The sequence below is a fragment of the Lolium perenne genome, chromosome 3 (genome assembly GCF_019359855.2).
Source record: "Lolium perenne isolate Kyuss_39 chromosome 3, Kyuss_2.0, whole genome shotgun sequence".
In the NCBI taxonomy this organism is placed as follows: domain Eukaryota; kingdom Viridiplantae; phylum Streptophyta; class Magnoliopsida; order Poales; family Poaceae; genus Lolium; species Lolium perenne.
The window spans coordinates 251,526,185-251,541,197 of record NC_067246.2 but is presented as its reverse complement, the minus strand read 5'-3'; the positions used below and the strand labels follow the sequence as shown (position 1 = coordinate 251,541,197).

The 15,013-nt window shown below is 44.6% G+C and overlaps 3 protein-coding genes across 4 annotated transcripts; 1 reads left to right on the top strand and 2 right to left on the bottom strand.

Annotated features, from left to right (window-relative positions):
- Positions 1-1,176: 1,176 nt before the first annotated feature.
- Positions 1,177-2,555, bottom strand: LOC127338731 (uncharacterized). The gene has a single exon (XM_051364735.2). The coding sequence runs from the start codon at positions 2,546-2,548 to the stop codon at positions 1,403-1,405; it is 1,146 nt and encodes a 381-aa protein (XP_051220695.1). The 5' UTR covers positions 2,549-2,555; the 3' UTR covers positions 1,177-1,402.
- Positions 2,556-3,068: 513 nt separating this feature from the next.
- LOC127344726 (uncharacterized) lies at positions 3,069-14,645 on the top strand. 2 transcript variants are annotated; one of them, XM_071828443.1, is made up of 4 exons: positions 3,069-3,579; positions 4,282-4,761; positions 13,915-14,430; positions 14,518-14,645. In XM_071828443.1, the coding sequence occupies exons 1-4, from the start codon at positions 3,070-3,072 to the stop codon at positions 14,599-14,601; spliced, it is 1,590 nt and encodes a 529-aa protein (XP_071684544.1). In that variant the 5' UTR covers position 3,069; the 3' UTR covers positions 14,602-14,645. The 2 variants fall into 2 exon arrangements, with proteins under 2 accessions (XP_071684544.1, XP_071684543.1); XM_071828442.1 differs by having other exon boundaries at positions 3,069-3,585.
- On the bottom strand, positions 5,842-13,410 carry LOC139838686 (uncharacterized). The gene is made up of 2 exons (XM_071828805.1): positions 9,990-13,410; positions 5,842-6,068 (listed from the first exon to the last, which is right to left on the bottom strand). The coding sequence occupies exons 1-2, from the start codon at positions 13,408-13,410 to the stop codon at positions 5,929-5,931; spliced, it is 3,561 nt and encodes a 1,186-aa protein (XP_071684906.1). The 3' UTR covers positions 5,842-5,928.
- Positions 14,646-15,013: the final 368 nt, after the last annotated feature.

Sequence of the window (15,013 nt, the reverse complement as noted above, 5' to 3'; positions counted from 1 at the left end):
TTATGTATACTGAACATCAAAGGGAAACTTCTAAATTGTAATATCCTAAAAGTCCTTCACCAACTTTTATCAAGTTTACCGAGAAAAATATCTATATCTAAAATACCAAATGTGTACCATAAGAAAATAAATTATACTTCAAGATGAATTTAATGGTCTTGATTTGCTATTTTAGATGTCGATTTTTTTTATATAAAGTTGGTCAAAGTTTACAAGGTTTGACCTAGAGAAAATGTAATATGCACTATCTTTTGGCAAAAAGGGACTCAGTGCCAGTGGTAGCATAAATTAGGGCCTAGCTAGAGCTCAGTCGGTTGACCCCGCCCTAGTATTTGTGACAAACAAACATTTTTTTTAGAGCTACACATAAATAATTATTTTGTGCGGCGTGCACAATTATTTAGCACGGTGTGAATATTAATATTAACTCACATGCAACACTTAGATTGCACAAATCTCGAGGAAAGTGCAACATCGAAGGAGTAGTGCGTGATTTAATTTAATTGGCAGGCGACTTAGAATGCCTCAAAACTGCATGAATTTATTGTCTTTGTATATTGTATTAAAAAATTCTCACAACTGTCTATAGTAAAAACAGTTTTGATACATGCAAATATAAGATTTGTTTTTTTGTTACACGCAGTTCCATTTCTTTGTACTATTTCATTGTATGTACGTATTTGTAAGCTTTGCATATGAAATGTGTTTCACAAAAAAATCACCTAAGAATAGTCCTTTCTCGGTCCTATAAAGTTTGTCTAAGATTTGTCAAAAAATAGATGTATCTACATGTTATTTAGTATGTACATACATCATAATTTTGATAAATTTCAGATAACTTTCGTGCGATGGAGGGAGTATCAACAATCATGCTATCTGGAAGTGGGTGTACATAACGCTGGCGTGCAACTTATACCACCGTATTAAGATCGACCGGGGTAAAAATGGATAGAGATTTGGTGTACATGGGCACCAGTGATTTCATTTAAAAAAAATTAAATATCAATGATGTATCCCACAAACGTGCAAAAACTTAATTTCAAATACTTAATATTCTGAGCTACACAAAAATGACAAAACCGGAAATGTTTTGGAGATTTCAAAATAACTACTCAGAATCTAAAATTTTGTCATTTTTGTCTAGCTCAAAATAAAAAGAATTTTGGATTGAAAATTTTCATGATTGTGGGATGTATCAATGACAATCTTCATAATTATTTTCATAATTTTTTTAACTTGTAATTTTTTTTAATAGCGAGAGCAATGGAGCTGGGAGCTAGAAGCACTTTTCGCTGCTATTAGGTACAACTGAGATGTTAATTTATTCTAGCTGTTAGGATGGAGATCAGAGCGTCGGTGTCTTCATTCAACTTCTCCTGCTGTAGGAACCACCGATCCCACCTTAATTCCTGTTAATCTTTAGCTTCGTCAACTTCGCGGCCATGACGGCGTCCTGCTTGACGCTGCTCCGGTCCCTGCCAAGTCTCGGGCTGCCACTGTCCGCGCCCATTCCGATGGATAGCTTGCTCAGAGCCTTCCGTGCATCCGTGCAGTACCTCTTGCTCGTGTGAAGCAGCGACGAGACGCCCCACGCGCGGGCGCCCTGCCGTTCCTCGCGGCCCCTCTTCTCTCGGCGCGGCTGTGGCGGCGAGTCCTGGACGTCAATGTCGTCGGTCTTGTTGTCCACCTGCAGGGCATCACGCAGAGTAGTGTTCCGGCGGCTGTGAGAGATCGAATGATCAGTGGCGCCCGAGCGAGGCGCTCCGTGCCGCGTCGAGGAGCTCCTGAACCCGCTGACCGCCGGCTTCGCGCTCCAGGGGAAGAACACCATCAGCCCGCAGGCTCCGGGGGCCATCTGCTCGACGCGCGCCGCAATAATGTCGGCGCGCGGCAGCACCTGCACGGGGCCGTTGCTTTGCCGGCTCTTCTGCCGCTCCATATCGTTGTCGTCGTGGCGGTGGCGGGTACTGCCGCCGCGTCGCCTCCAATGCATCGAGTGTCTGCCCGAGCGCGCGATGTCGGCGCCACCCGCGGCAGCGAGAGCGTGGCCGCAGGAGCGGTCTGGGGCGGCGAAGCTCTCGGCGCGGCCGAGAAAGATGTCCTCGAAGCGCTTGGACGTGACCCGGTCGAAGGAGCCGATCCGCTCGGGCGAGGAGGACGCCCTGTCAACGGCGTCGGAGAAGGACGACGCGTCGCAGTCGTCGCTGCTCCCTTCGCTCGTGTAGCACCAGTTCGTCCTCGAGGCCGGGCCCTGCGGAGGCCAGCGCCCGGGCGGCGGCTTCGGCGGCGGCATCTCCTCCCGCGCCGCGCGCGCGTCCCTGCCGCTCTTGGGCACGCCCGGGGAGCTTTCCCACGAGAAGGGCACCTGCGTCCGCAGCGGCGAGGCGGCGCCGGCGCGGCACCGCAGCAGGCTGCTGGGCGCGTCCGCGGAGGCGCACGAGCGTCGCGGCGTGGGGAGCGGCGAGTCGAGCAGCTGCGGCTGCGGGAGCTTCTCGCTGCCGGCATTGCGCTGCTTCTCCTTGTCGGTGCGCTTCGTGATGATCTCCATGGTGGCCTTTTTTGTTACGTTACCGTGTGCGTACTGTTGCGGAGCGTGCAGTGGTCGGCCTCCGGCATGCGACGTGGGTTTAAGAGTGCAAGCGAAGGCTGCGGTGAGCTGAGGTAGGTGAGGAGCAACGGTGATCGTCTGATCGAGCTCGTGCTTTACCACGGAAAGCGGAACGGGCGGCTGTTGGGGCGTTGCTTCGTGGATGGTAGCGCGTCATGGATAGTTTCCCCTCCGGTGGCTCGTTTCCCGTGAATGTGTGCTCTAGGTCCTTAATGGCGGAGGTTGCCGAAAGGCACACGATGCAGAGACGAAGGAAACTAAGAGACATGCCCATCTTCAGTCTCTAATGGAGTGCTCAGGCGATCGAAGCACGGCAGGTTGAGGAGCCAGTGAGCAGTTAGGCCCACGAATAGATGCATTCAGGCCCAGTAGGCAAACAGGCTTCTAAACCCCTCACCACAACCTCCGAGATTCCATCACCATTTTTCGCCCCAAACCCCAGACAGACCGAAACCCCAGCCATGCCGATCGCCGCTGATTCCACCGGCGAGCAAGCCCCGGACCCTGCTCCCAACGATCCCTCGGAGGAACCCCGCAAGGCCTCTGACCAGCCCGACCGTGGTGAGGACAACGAGGTCGACTTCGAGGAGGAGGAGGACGCAGAGGAGCTGGACGGGCCGGCGGCGGTGGTAGCGGCGCACAAAGAGAGGGCACGGGCCGTGTTCGCACGCCTCTACACTGAGCCGATCGGCATCCGCGTGCACGACATCATCATCAAGGGTAATCTCAAGACCCGCGCCTCGCTCATCGAGGCCGAGGTCGCTGACCTCCTCCGCTCTGCCGGCACCGTGCAGGACCTGCTGCACGCCTCCAGACTTGCCGGCACGCTGCTGCGCCGCCTCGACGTGTTCGACTCCATCACCATCACCCTTGACGCCGGACCGCCTGAGTTTCCTGGTACTACCAACGTCGTCATCCAAGTGGTGGAGGCGGCCAGACGCTTCGATGGAGCCATCTGCTCCAAGGCAAAGGTGAAGGTCTTTGATTGGCTTAATCATTATCCCTCCGTTATCATTGCATATGAACTGAAAATTGCAACACAATTGCCCTCAATTTGTTTTATACAGTTGATGCTGTACTGGTCATAGAATGGTTAAGCACTAGAACAAAGTGATGCGGTATATGGTTTGGATTCAGTACTAATGCTATTTGCTATGTGTATAGCAGCATATGTCGCCTACCATCTGCCATCTGTTTGTCCTAATAAATATATATGATTGCATAGGTTATACGACATAAAACATTTAATGTTGTTGTGACACTCAATTCCTTGTCTCTATTCTAGAGCATTCTGTTTAATTACCGGTATATCGCCCTGATTGAAGCATACGACTATCTCTTTGCAAGAAAACCATTTAACAATTGTCAATAAGGAAACATATATTTTTGGCTGTTGAACTATGTCATTATATTGTGCATTTATTTGTAACAAGTGAACGACAGCCAGAGTTGTGGAGTGCTAGTCAGAAAGCAAAACCATGCAGACACTTTATTCTGTTGGTAAAACTGGTAAATTTCTGTGGTATGTCATATCATTCCGAATTCTACCATATGCTTGGTTTCAACAACATAAGCTCAGAAGAATGCATTAAGCATCTTGATTAATTCCTTCCATCCTTCTAACTTGCATTCCGTACCTGAAATGTTTCCACACATGATGCTATATAATTTAGGCAAGATCATGGTCAGTTCTAGGATGGCTCATGTTGAAGAACCTCTTTGGTTATGGGGACATTTGGGATGCTTCAGCGGCATACATTGGGGATCGGTCATTCGACATAGGCATTGGAGCGTACCTGCCAAGATTTAAATCAATACCAACACCTTTGATGGCCCGGGCATCAGTCATTTCCACAGATTGGCTGAAATTTTCATCATACAAGGAGCGTCTTCTTGGCCTTTCGTTTGATTTATTTTCAAGCTGGTGCCATAACGTATCTTATAATCTAGGATGGCGTACCTTAACTGATCCCTCACAAATGGCATCAGAATCTATAAGGAGGCAGTTAGGACGTGATCTTCTTTCAGCTTTAAGCTATACTTATAAAATAGATAAAAGAGATTCGGAACTCTGGCCAACAGAAGGATATGCATTTATCTCAACTTCTCAAGTTGGTGGTCTATGGAAAAAGGGACTAAGATTCTTCCGCCAGGTTCTTTAACAACCAACTTATGTTTAATTTGCCATGCTTTATGCCTACTTTATCTTTATTGCAGTTTTGCTTCCTAATTTGTTGAATATTTACTCCATATTGTTTAGTGTAGTTTGTGTTAGCCACCCTGTTCTAAGTTATCCGTGAAGTAATGCGTCAACTCTTGAAATGTGCTTTATACTATTGTACTACCATTACTATTTCTTTAGAATGTACTGTTAGATCTAATAATCCATGAGTGAGAGACTCTTAGCACAGTTAATAAGTAATAATCCATGAGTGAGAGACTCTTAGCACAATTAATAAGTAACTCCCTTTAAATAATATGAGACGGGTGTGTAGCAGAGCGACTGCGCAAGGGCTCAGGGTCTATTGTTCGGGAGTTACTTGTTTGGGGAAGATTGCCACGGGGAAATAACTGGACGTTCTATAATAATTTGATATCAAGGTTAGGGTGATCTGAACTGTATAATTTGTCATCTATCTGTTTTAAAGAATGTACCTTTAGATTATTTTTTCTAATGGATCATGGCCTTGAAGACCTTTTTCGTATTCTTCCTTGCACTTAGGATTCTGGGCTTCTCGTCCCAGTAGAGAACATACCCAGACCATACAAAGTGATATTATCAGCACTTAAGTCCTTGATAACTGAAACATCAAATGACTGTGCCAAGAGCAATTTGGTGCAGTATACTTATAAAAGTAAATCAGGAATTACTGATTTTTCTTTGTGCAGTACCCTCCATGGATTTGTTAATGGCTTCACGTAACCTTGCCAGTGTCAGTATGTTGCTGTGACAAGTATATCTTTGGTTGGTTAAGTTGGTGTCTGTTCATTTCCTTTAGATTTATCGTGGATGACTTATATTGAGTAACATGTTAGAAATGAATGTACATATATATGGGTTAGAAAAATGTGCATTAGAGTTTCTGGTACCTAAACTACTACCCTTTTTCCGGTCATCAATACATTTTTTTCTTTTTCGAAATGGGGTTGCCCCAGCCTCTGCATCAAAATGATGCATATGGCCGCTTTATTACTTTATTTTGAGTGAGTGCAAGACCTTATTACAAAACAAGTATCAGTCATGGTGGATACAAAGATCAACCATTAAAAAGAAAACAAAACAGCGGGTGCCAGTGATACATCATATTGTGATCCTATGATCAAGCCGCCAACCGAACCGACTGTAGAAATCCCGTGCGACCGTCTCCAAACGGTTGCACCCAGACTCCATGGCAGCTTGCTGCTCCTCTGCTTGGATATAAGACCACGTACGGATCCAATGTATGGCCAAGGGAATAACCTGTAAGAAAGAATGAGGTTTCTGCTTGTTAAAAATAAAATCATTACGAACATTCCATATAGCCCAAACAATGGCACAAACACCCACCCTAATCTGAATTAAATCTTTTTTGGCAATACCGCTTAACCAATTTCCAAAAAGATTTGTAATATTAGAAGGTGGGGATATACTGAACGCCAAAAAGATTATGCGCCAAACAGTTTTTGCCAACGGGCATTCAAAGAACAAATGCTGAATGGATTCATCTTTATCACAAAACACACAAGTTTTACTTCCTTCCCAATTCCTTTTAGCGAGATTATCCTTTGTTAGAATTACTTTACGGTGGAGGAACCACATGAATATCTTAATTTTTAAAGGAACCTTTATTTTCCAAATATATTTGCGCAGATATTTAGTTTGATCATCTAAAAGATCAAGATACATAGATTTAACCGTGAAACCACCAGAGGTAGTAAGTCTCCATACAAAAGTGTCTTTTTCATTAGACAACTGAATATTCATCAGGCGTTCAACTAGTTCTAACCATTGCACCCACTTGTTGGGTGTCAATGTCCTACGAAATGAAATATTGAGTGAATTAGCTCCCAAAACATCAGCAACAGCAACTTGTTTTCCGTTGACAATGTTATATAGCGACTCATACTGCTGAGACAAAGGGGTATCTCCTAACCAAACATCTTCCCAAAATCTGATTGGGGTGCCATCACCCACCTTGAAAGTTCCTCTTTTGAAGAACTCTTCTTTCACTTTCATTAGTCCCTTCCAAAAGGGAGAGTCAAGCGGTTTTACTGTCACTTGTGACAAACTTTTAGATTGCAAATACTTGTTTCGTAGTAATTCTTGCCAAACCCCTTCTTCATTTAAAAGCTTAAACAACCATTTACTAAGCAAGCATTTGTTTTTGACTTCTAGTACTTCAATCCCTAACCCTCCTTGATCTTTAGGTCGGCAAATTATGTTCCATTTAGTCAGCCTATATTTTCTTTTGTGCCCATCGCTTTGCCAGAAAAAACGTGATCGATAATAGTCTAATCGTTTCCTTACCCCTATAGGTATCTCGAGGAACGATAGCATGAACATCGGTAAACTCATCAAAACTGAATTTATGAGGATCAATCTATCACCATAAGACAGCAATTTTCCTATCCAACAACTCAACTTTCTTTCACATCTATCCTCAACCGGCTTCCATTCCCCATTTCTAAGTTTTCTGAAATGAATTGGGATACCTAAGTATTTAAAAGGGAACATTCCCAGGTCACATCCAAAAAGAAGGCGATAGTCCTCCTCCACATCCTTAGCATTGCCAAAACAAAAAAGCTCACTTTTGTGAAAATTAATTTTTAGACCGGAAAGTTGTTCAAACATACATAAGATTAGCTTCATATTTAAGGCTTTTTCCAAATCATGTTCCATAAAAATAATGGTGTCGTCCGCGTATTGTAGAATTGAGACACCACCATCCACAAGATGAGGAATGAGTCCCTCGACCTGACCATCCTCCTTAGCTCTATTAATGATAATAGCTAGCATGTCGGCGACAATATTAAATAAAATTGGCGATAAAGGATCTCCTTGTCTAAGACCTTTCTTCGTTTGAAAATAATGTCCAATGTCATCATTCACCCTAATGCCGACACTCCCTCTACTCACAAAATCTTGGATCCATTTACACCACTTCGGATCGAAACCTTTCATTCGCAAAGCTTGTTGTAAGAAATCCCAATTAACTTTATCATACGCTTTTTCAAAATCTAACTTCAGAAGAACACCGTTCATTTTTTCCTTTGAAGTTCGTGAATGGTTTCATGGAGGACAACGACTCCCTCTAAAATGTGGCGCCCTGGCATGAACGCAGTTTGTGTCGGTCTGACCACCTTGTGTGCGACCTCTGTGACACGGTTCGTGCCCACCTTAGTAAAAAATTTAAAACTTACATTTAAAAGACATATTGGCCTATATTGTTGGATCTGAATCGCATTTTCTTTCTTAGGAAGCAAAATGATCGTTCCAAAGTTAAGATGAAATAGAGGAAGATCACCCTCCTGAAACGCTGCAAACATGGCCATGAGGTCTGTTTTGATCACGTCCCAAAATTTTTGATAAAATTCAGCAGGAAAACCATCCGGTCCCGACGCCTTATTTTTCTCCATTTGCATAATAGCAGCGTATACTTCCTGTTCAGTAAAGTTGGCTATGAGAATTTTATTCTCTTCATCCGACAGCTGAGGAATATCGGCCTTGTCCGATTCTCTCATAGCAAAAAGATTTGGGCTCAGAGCTCCGAATAGGTTTTTATAGTATTCTGAAATATACACTTTCAAATTTTCTTGACCAACGATCGTACCTTCTTCTTGTTCTAGTTGGAATATTTTTTTCCTCCTATGTTTACCATTGGCAATAAGGTGAAAAAATTTAGTATTATTACCTCCTTCCTGAATAAATTTGACTTTAGCTCTTTGGGCCCATTTCGATTCTTCCTCACGACGCAGCTTGGCTAAGCTATCTGTAGAGACTTTTAGTTCTGCACGCTCTGAAGCACTAAGAGGCATAGTCTCAGCCTTCTTATCTAGAAAGTCAATCAACAACAAAAGTCTCTCTTTTTCTTTTTTATAAACACTACTAAGGTTTTTTGCCCACCCTCTAAGGTAACTCCTAAGATGACGGATTTTATTTTGCCATACCTCCATAGGACTATTCCCATGCTGTATAGAATTCCACTCCCTTGCAATGAGATCAGAGAAGTCCTCACGTCTCAGCCATGAGAGTTCAAAAGAGAATTGGACCTTGTTCCCGAGGTGAGCTTGTTCACCTGAATCGAGAATCAAAGGAGTATGATCCGAACCTGCCCGAGGGAGGGCTCTAACCGACACAAGAGGAAATTTCTGCTCCCACTCGACACTCACCAAAACTCTGTCTAATTTTTCATATGTAGGTGATTCTCTACGACTCGCCCATGTATATTGTCTACCTGAAAGCTCAATCTCTCTAAGATCAAGACTCTCAATAATAGCATTAAAAACAAAGGGCCAACGTGCATTAAAATTATCTTTATTCTTGTCCTCCTGTCTACGCATTATGTTAAAATCGCCCCCTATAAGCATAGGTAAAGTTTCAATCTCGCAGACCCTTACCAGCTCGGCTAAGAACTCCGGCTTATGCTCATCTTGAGCTGCCCCATAGACGGGTATAAGAGACCACTCAAAACCGTCTTGCTTGGAACGAATGTGGAATTTGACACAATGGCTGCCATTATCAACCTTGAGGACCTGAAGAGTCTCGCTATTAATACCTACTAAAATGCCTCCGGATCTCCCTTGTGGAGGTAGGCAATACCAAACGAAATCAAGACCCCCTGAAAGGTGTCTAAGGAAAGGCATAGAAAAGTTCTCCTGCCCTGTCTCAATTATGGCAAAAAAATCTAATTTTAGATCTCTTATAGTTTCATGCACAAAGCAATGTTTGGCAGTATCCCGAAACCCATCACTATTCCAAAATCCCCCTTTCATTGTAAAAGCACTGAGTTTTTATTTTTATTCTTTAGGCGTGCACTGCATCGTCGCACCACAGCTACGTCTGGTATCCTTCTCTTATATACCCTGATTGGTTTGGTAGGTCTCAACGGAGGATCCTTGTGACCCTCCAAGGATGGGTGTTCTTCATCAACCAGGTCTGAACTAAGGCCATTTGCCTCATCCATAACCAAGCTAGAAAAGGTGTCATCCTCTTTACTCTGAACCTCACTTTTATTTCTAAGCATGATTAGCGTTCTCTGTAAGTCTATATCTTTGATCTTGTTAATTGAAGTGGAAACATTACTTGGTGAAACCCCTAAAGAAATTCCTAACTTAGATGCACGAGCAACAACAACTTCATTTGGAATGGAAGCAATCGTGAATTTGGAAGAAATATTAGTACCTGAATACAGAATATCATCTCTAGCCTGTGCATTCTGCTGCGCACGTTCCAGTTGTGTCACATCAGCATTAGGCTGAGCTTTGATTCTTTCACTTGTTCGCACACCAAAAACCGCCTCTTCAGAAATTCCACCAAAAGCAATCACATCTTTTTTAGAATATCTCCCACCCAGGAAAACACCGGTGCCCCTTGTGATCACCTCAGCAGATGGCGTCTTCATTGGCGAAGGATGCAAAGAACCCGAGCTCGACCCACCTCTCCCTTGTGGAGTGTGGGGCGATGCTGCAGTTTGTGAAAAAACATAAGAATCAGCAGGAACAAAATGCTTAGTAAATTGCATAAACGGAGATGAAAAATTCTCAGGAAATTGCATAGACGGAGAGGAAAAATCACCCAAATGGACTTTCTCCAAGGGCAGCTGTGAACCCTGTTCATCTCCCGCCTCAACAACATCCGTAGGGAACGAGACTTGACTCGAAATAACCCCCTCCTGAGAATCATGAACCGCCTGTCGCGGTAAAGAAAGGACCGGATCCTCTGCCCGCGGAGAAGAAATTAGGTTCTCTCCCGTGCCCACCTCAGTCTGTACGTTATTTTGAGAAAGATTCACACTCTGCCTATGTATCGAAGCCATCGAATCCTCTACATCAACAGTCTGCCCCGGCAGCGAAAATACCAGCTTGTCTACCACACCTGTCGCAACGTGGTTATCTTGCCGAGCCACTATTGGTTCGCAAACAACCCCATGCGGAGCAGATCCGGTCGCCTCCGTTTCATCTTCCTCCACTATCTGATACCATCGCTTAGATGGGACTGACTTGGAGCCACGGTTCAAAGGGGAGGTAGAAGGACAAGCAAAGTGATCAATTCCCACCTGGACCTGATCGACAGCCTCAACCATCTCCTCTGATCCGGTTTGCTCATTCTGTTGCTCCTCCGCAGCCTTGTCCGCAGGTGCAACAGCCGATGGAGGCTTTCCTTTATCATTGTTGTTTGCTTCATGAGTTCCATCACTATCCTTTTTAGAATCAGAATCATCATTATCCTCATCTTGGTCAGCAAAACCAGCTGGTACAACCGATCCATCAAGGGCCTCCACATGAATCTCAATGCCAAAACCCTCCCCATCCCAAAAATGATCTAGGTATCTCGGGATAAGCTGAGGATTAGCACAATCTATGTGCATACGAGCAATTCCGTGTTCCCTTGTAAATTTCATATCTACCTCTTTGGTCTTACCGACTAGGGAACCAACAGCAAAAAGACCCAAATAATCTCTGCATAATGTATCCGGGCATCCGAACACTCTGATCCACATATCAAATATACCCCATTTATCCAATCTCCTAGATGTCCAGTCTTCAAAATGCATAGTGATAGAAGTTCCTTCTACATCTACAGGTTTAAGCCTTCTCTGCCTCACAAGGTCAGCTTTAGACGGAAAAACAACACGAAAAGAATCAATCCCAACGGGTGTAATATCCCATTGGTGTTGTCCAGGAACCAGCCATTCAAGCTCCATCAGAAGTTGTTGAGTGCTCCTTTGTCCCCCAGTGATCCGCACTCTACCAACCTTGCCACTGTCATTCTTTAGTTTTATATCTTTGTTCTGAGGAATGTCATAGAAGTTTAAACCTTCCCTACACAATCCATAGAGTATAGCAGTAGGTTTTGGCATCAATAAAAGGTGACAATCCTTGTCTTCATGCTTTGCAGAATCACAGTAGATACATAAAACTGCAGTGCATTCTGTTGCCTTATGCCCTTTAGTGTCACATCGAAAACAGAGGGTGCCATCAGGATTCTTACCCTTGTTCGCTGCACTTTGAGAGGTCCCAGCTTTGATCACTACCCCTACATCCTGGGTAACACCAATGGCTGATGCGTTGGTCACTGCAACAATCCCATTTGGATTATTAGAAACAACTTGTCTAGACTGAGGAACATCTTGTTGCTCATTATTCAGTCTTTGTCCCCTACGATTAAAACTTCCACGGATGTTGAAACGGCCCGGAGCTCGACCTCTACCACTGTAAGTCTGCTGCTTATATGGCCTACGGAACCTCTGGTTATTGTTGGGATTAAAATTGCCTTGGTTCTGGTTCTGATTCTGAACATTACCGCTATCATAATAACCTTCATCAAAGTTACCGAACTCACCCCCAAAAACAGGTCCATTAAATTGCTGCTGAGTATCAAAATTTTGGCCTAGGTTATTAGAAGAAGTACCACTGCCTTCCCCTTGGAAATACTGCTGCTGAAAATCATTACGTTGGTTCTGGGGCTGGTAGCCTTGTGCCACCCTTCCATCACCAAAACGACCTCCAAAACCCCCTCTAGGAACATAATTTGAATTGAGATTACCTCCTCTGGTTTGCTGTTGCCCAAAATTCTGATCGACCATCCCTCCAGCGAACTGACCAGGGGGAACCTCACCATACTGATATTGCTGCCTGTTATATTGATGATTATTTCCTCCGGTGCCATTGTTGAAGTTTTGGCTATTGCTATTTCGCGATCCGCGTGCCGCCATGGTCGATGGAGCAACCAGACGAGCCGCCAAGGAGGGACTGGTGCGATCACAAACAGGATGTGTCGGTGATCCCGAGCGCAGCCCTAAAACCCTTGTGGCTAGATAGAAATTGGGCCTTGTGCCCTTAATTCTTTTGTTACAAAAGCTACCAGCATTGCCCTTGTGGCCGGTGATCATATGGAATAAAATGGGCCTTGTCCCCTTGGATTGATTATTAAACTTTGTAGCACCATTACCCTCGTGGCTGGTGGTCATATGAAGTAACAAAATTGGGCTCTGGGCCTTGTGTCCGATAGCCACATCAGATTGCAAATTTGAAACAACTCCTTTGATTACGTGATCCGGAATACTCGCGCCTGCCAATCTTGTTGACGCCGGCGCTTGAGCCGTGCATCGATGCCGGCGATGGCCATTGCTATGGATCCTGCTGGGCTCTCGAGCCTTCGATCGACGGCGCCATGGAGTGTCCGGCACAACTTTCTTTCTTCGTTGTACGATGGTCCATTCTGCCGCACAGAACGCCTCCTCGAGGGAGAAGACTGACGGCGGCATGACTGGCAACTTTAGATGACGAACATGCTTAAGGGGGCTTACCGTCGGCGAACCCAACGTTGATGGCGTGAGGGCCAGCTCCTGTGCTGCCCAACGCTGCAGTCTTCTCTTCTCTTCCTTCTTGTTCTTCTTCGGACGTACGTCCCGGCGATCACACCTTAAAGGCGTCCTGCACACATACCTAAGCGATTTGTCCGACCATCTCGATTCCGGCGACTCCCCGACGTCCTCCTCGTCGGAAGAGCAGGAAGCAACGGCCCAGAACTTGCCTCCCGGCGGTGAGAGACCACCGACGGGCGGCGTCGCCTCCTGCTTCGCCAGACCCCTAACGGTCATCAATACATGTGCTTGGGGATATTTTGGTCTGACTTTACATGACCTAGTTCACATGGCAAGTTTTGTTTCAGCTTGGGAAGACAATCACTTACTATCCTTGTTGGGATATAGAAGCATTATCGCTCATTTAGTGGTAGTTTCCACTGTTTAGTGATGAATTCGCCAATTGCTAATTCTGGCCCCACACACACATCTTACGAAATACCGTTTACCGTATATACTGAACATCTTGAGATTTTTTTATTTGGAGCTCCTTTTGTTTTTTGAACTTTTCATATGACTGGCAAAGATACAGAACTTGCATCGCTCTGTTCTGCTTATCGTATGGATTACCCACTTTCCCTGTTGTCCATGAGATTATCATATATAATAATCAGCAAGTACCGCCCTGACAGATAGGAATAATTGAGAGCAGGTTGTAGGGTTCTTTGGCTCTCTGTTAAGAGATACAAGCATGGCTTGTTAGTATTTTCTAACCAAACATAATTGGTTTCTTTGCTGCAGGAGTTTGATGTTCGGGGCGCTGTTCCATTTGGTTTTTGCAATGCTGCCCTTAATGTTGGCATAGCAGCAGGGGTGATTCTACCTTTGGGCAGAGGATTTATGGAGTTATCTTCCCCTGTGCCTGATAGATTTTACCTTGGAGGCCATTCTTCTCCCGTAAGCAGCCTTGGTGCGCTATCATCTCTGTTGGGTTTCCAAAGAAGAGGAGTTGGCCCATCTGAACCACGGAGGTCTGCCTCAGTCGAGCTTGCTACGGACCATGCTGCTGCCTCTTCAGGGAGGGATTACTTGGGAGGTGATCTTGCGGTCTCTGCATTTGCTGATCTTTGCTTTGATTTGCCCGGGAAGCTTCTCAGAGATACTGGAATACATGGTCATGCATTTCTTTCTGCTGGGAACCTTGCCAAGTTGTCTGAGAGTGAGTATAAGAATTTCTCATTTCCTGAGTTTCGCCGCACATTCAGGAGCTCTGCTGGTGTTGGCATTGTTTGGCCAACTAAACTTTTCCGGTTGGAGGTATATTTTTAGATTTCAATTTTCCAATATGCGAACCTGACTGTTTGTTAGGTGACTAATCCTTGCTATTGGGTTTGATTGTTCCAGATGAATTACTGCTATATCCTGAAGAAACTTGAGCATGACTGTGGAAAGTCTGGAATTCAGTTCAGCATATGTTCACCATCGTAGATGTTTGTAATAATGTGCAGCAACCTCTTCTGACTTGAAGAATACCGCGTCCTATTGAACTGAAAAGTTTATGTTTGTCACTGAATCAGCTGGTCAACAAGTAGGAGACCAGCAATCCATCATCAAATATAATATATATGACTTGTGTATGCTGGAGAACTGGAAGGGTGTTCGGTACTTAGATTGAAGCCATCATCGAGTTTATTTGAATCCACGGTATTGCAGTGTCTCGAGTTTACCTAATTGGGTCAGTAGATATCATAACTTATACGCTGGTGTTTAAAATAGTGATGCTTGGTAGTTGGTACGGATGAAATATGCGGGCAAGAGTTTTACATCAAGGTTTTGTCACAAAAAATAGTTTAACATCACGGATAGTTGGATACTCTAGTACTTTAATGCATGCCTTTTA

Excerpts from the sequence above, each read along its gene's own strand:
- LOC127338731 (XM_051364735.2), bottom strand. The coding sequence starts at position 2,548 with ATGGAGATCATCACGAAGCGCACCGACAAGGAGAAGCAGCGCAATGCC.
- LOC127344726 (XM_071828442.1), top strand. The coding sequence starts at position 3,070 with ATGCCGATCGCCGCTGATTCCACCGGCGAGCAAGCCCCGGACCCTGCT. Across the intron at positions 3,586-4,281 it reads GCTCCAAGGCAAAGGTGAAG|GCAAGATCATGGTCAGTTCT; the intron begins GTCTTTGATTGG and ends TATATAATTTAG. Across the intron at positions 4,762-13,914 it reads GACTAAGATTCTTCCGCCAG|GAGTTTGATGTTCGGGGCGC; the intron begins GTTCTTTAACAA and ends TCTTTGCTGCAG.
- LOC139838686 (XM_071828805.1), bottom strand. The coding sequence starts at position 13,410 with ATGACCGTTAGGGGTCTGGCGAAGCAGGAGGCGACGCCGCCCGTCGGT. Across the intron at positions 6,069-9,989 it reads AGATGATATTCTGTATTCAG|GTTATTCCCTTGGCCATACA; the intron begins GTACTAATATTT and ends TCTTTCTTACAG.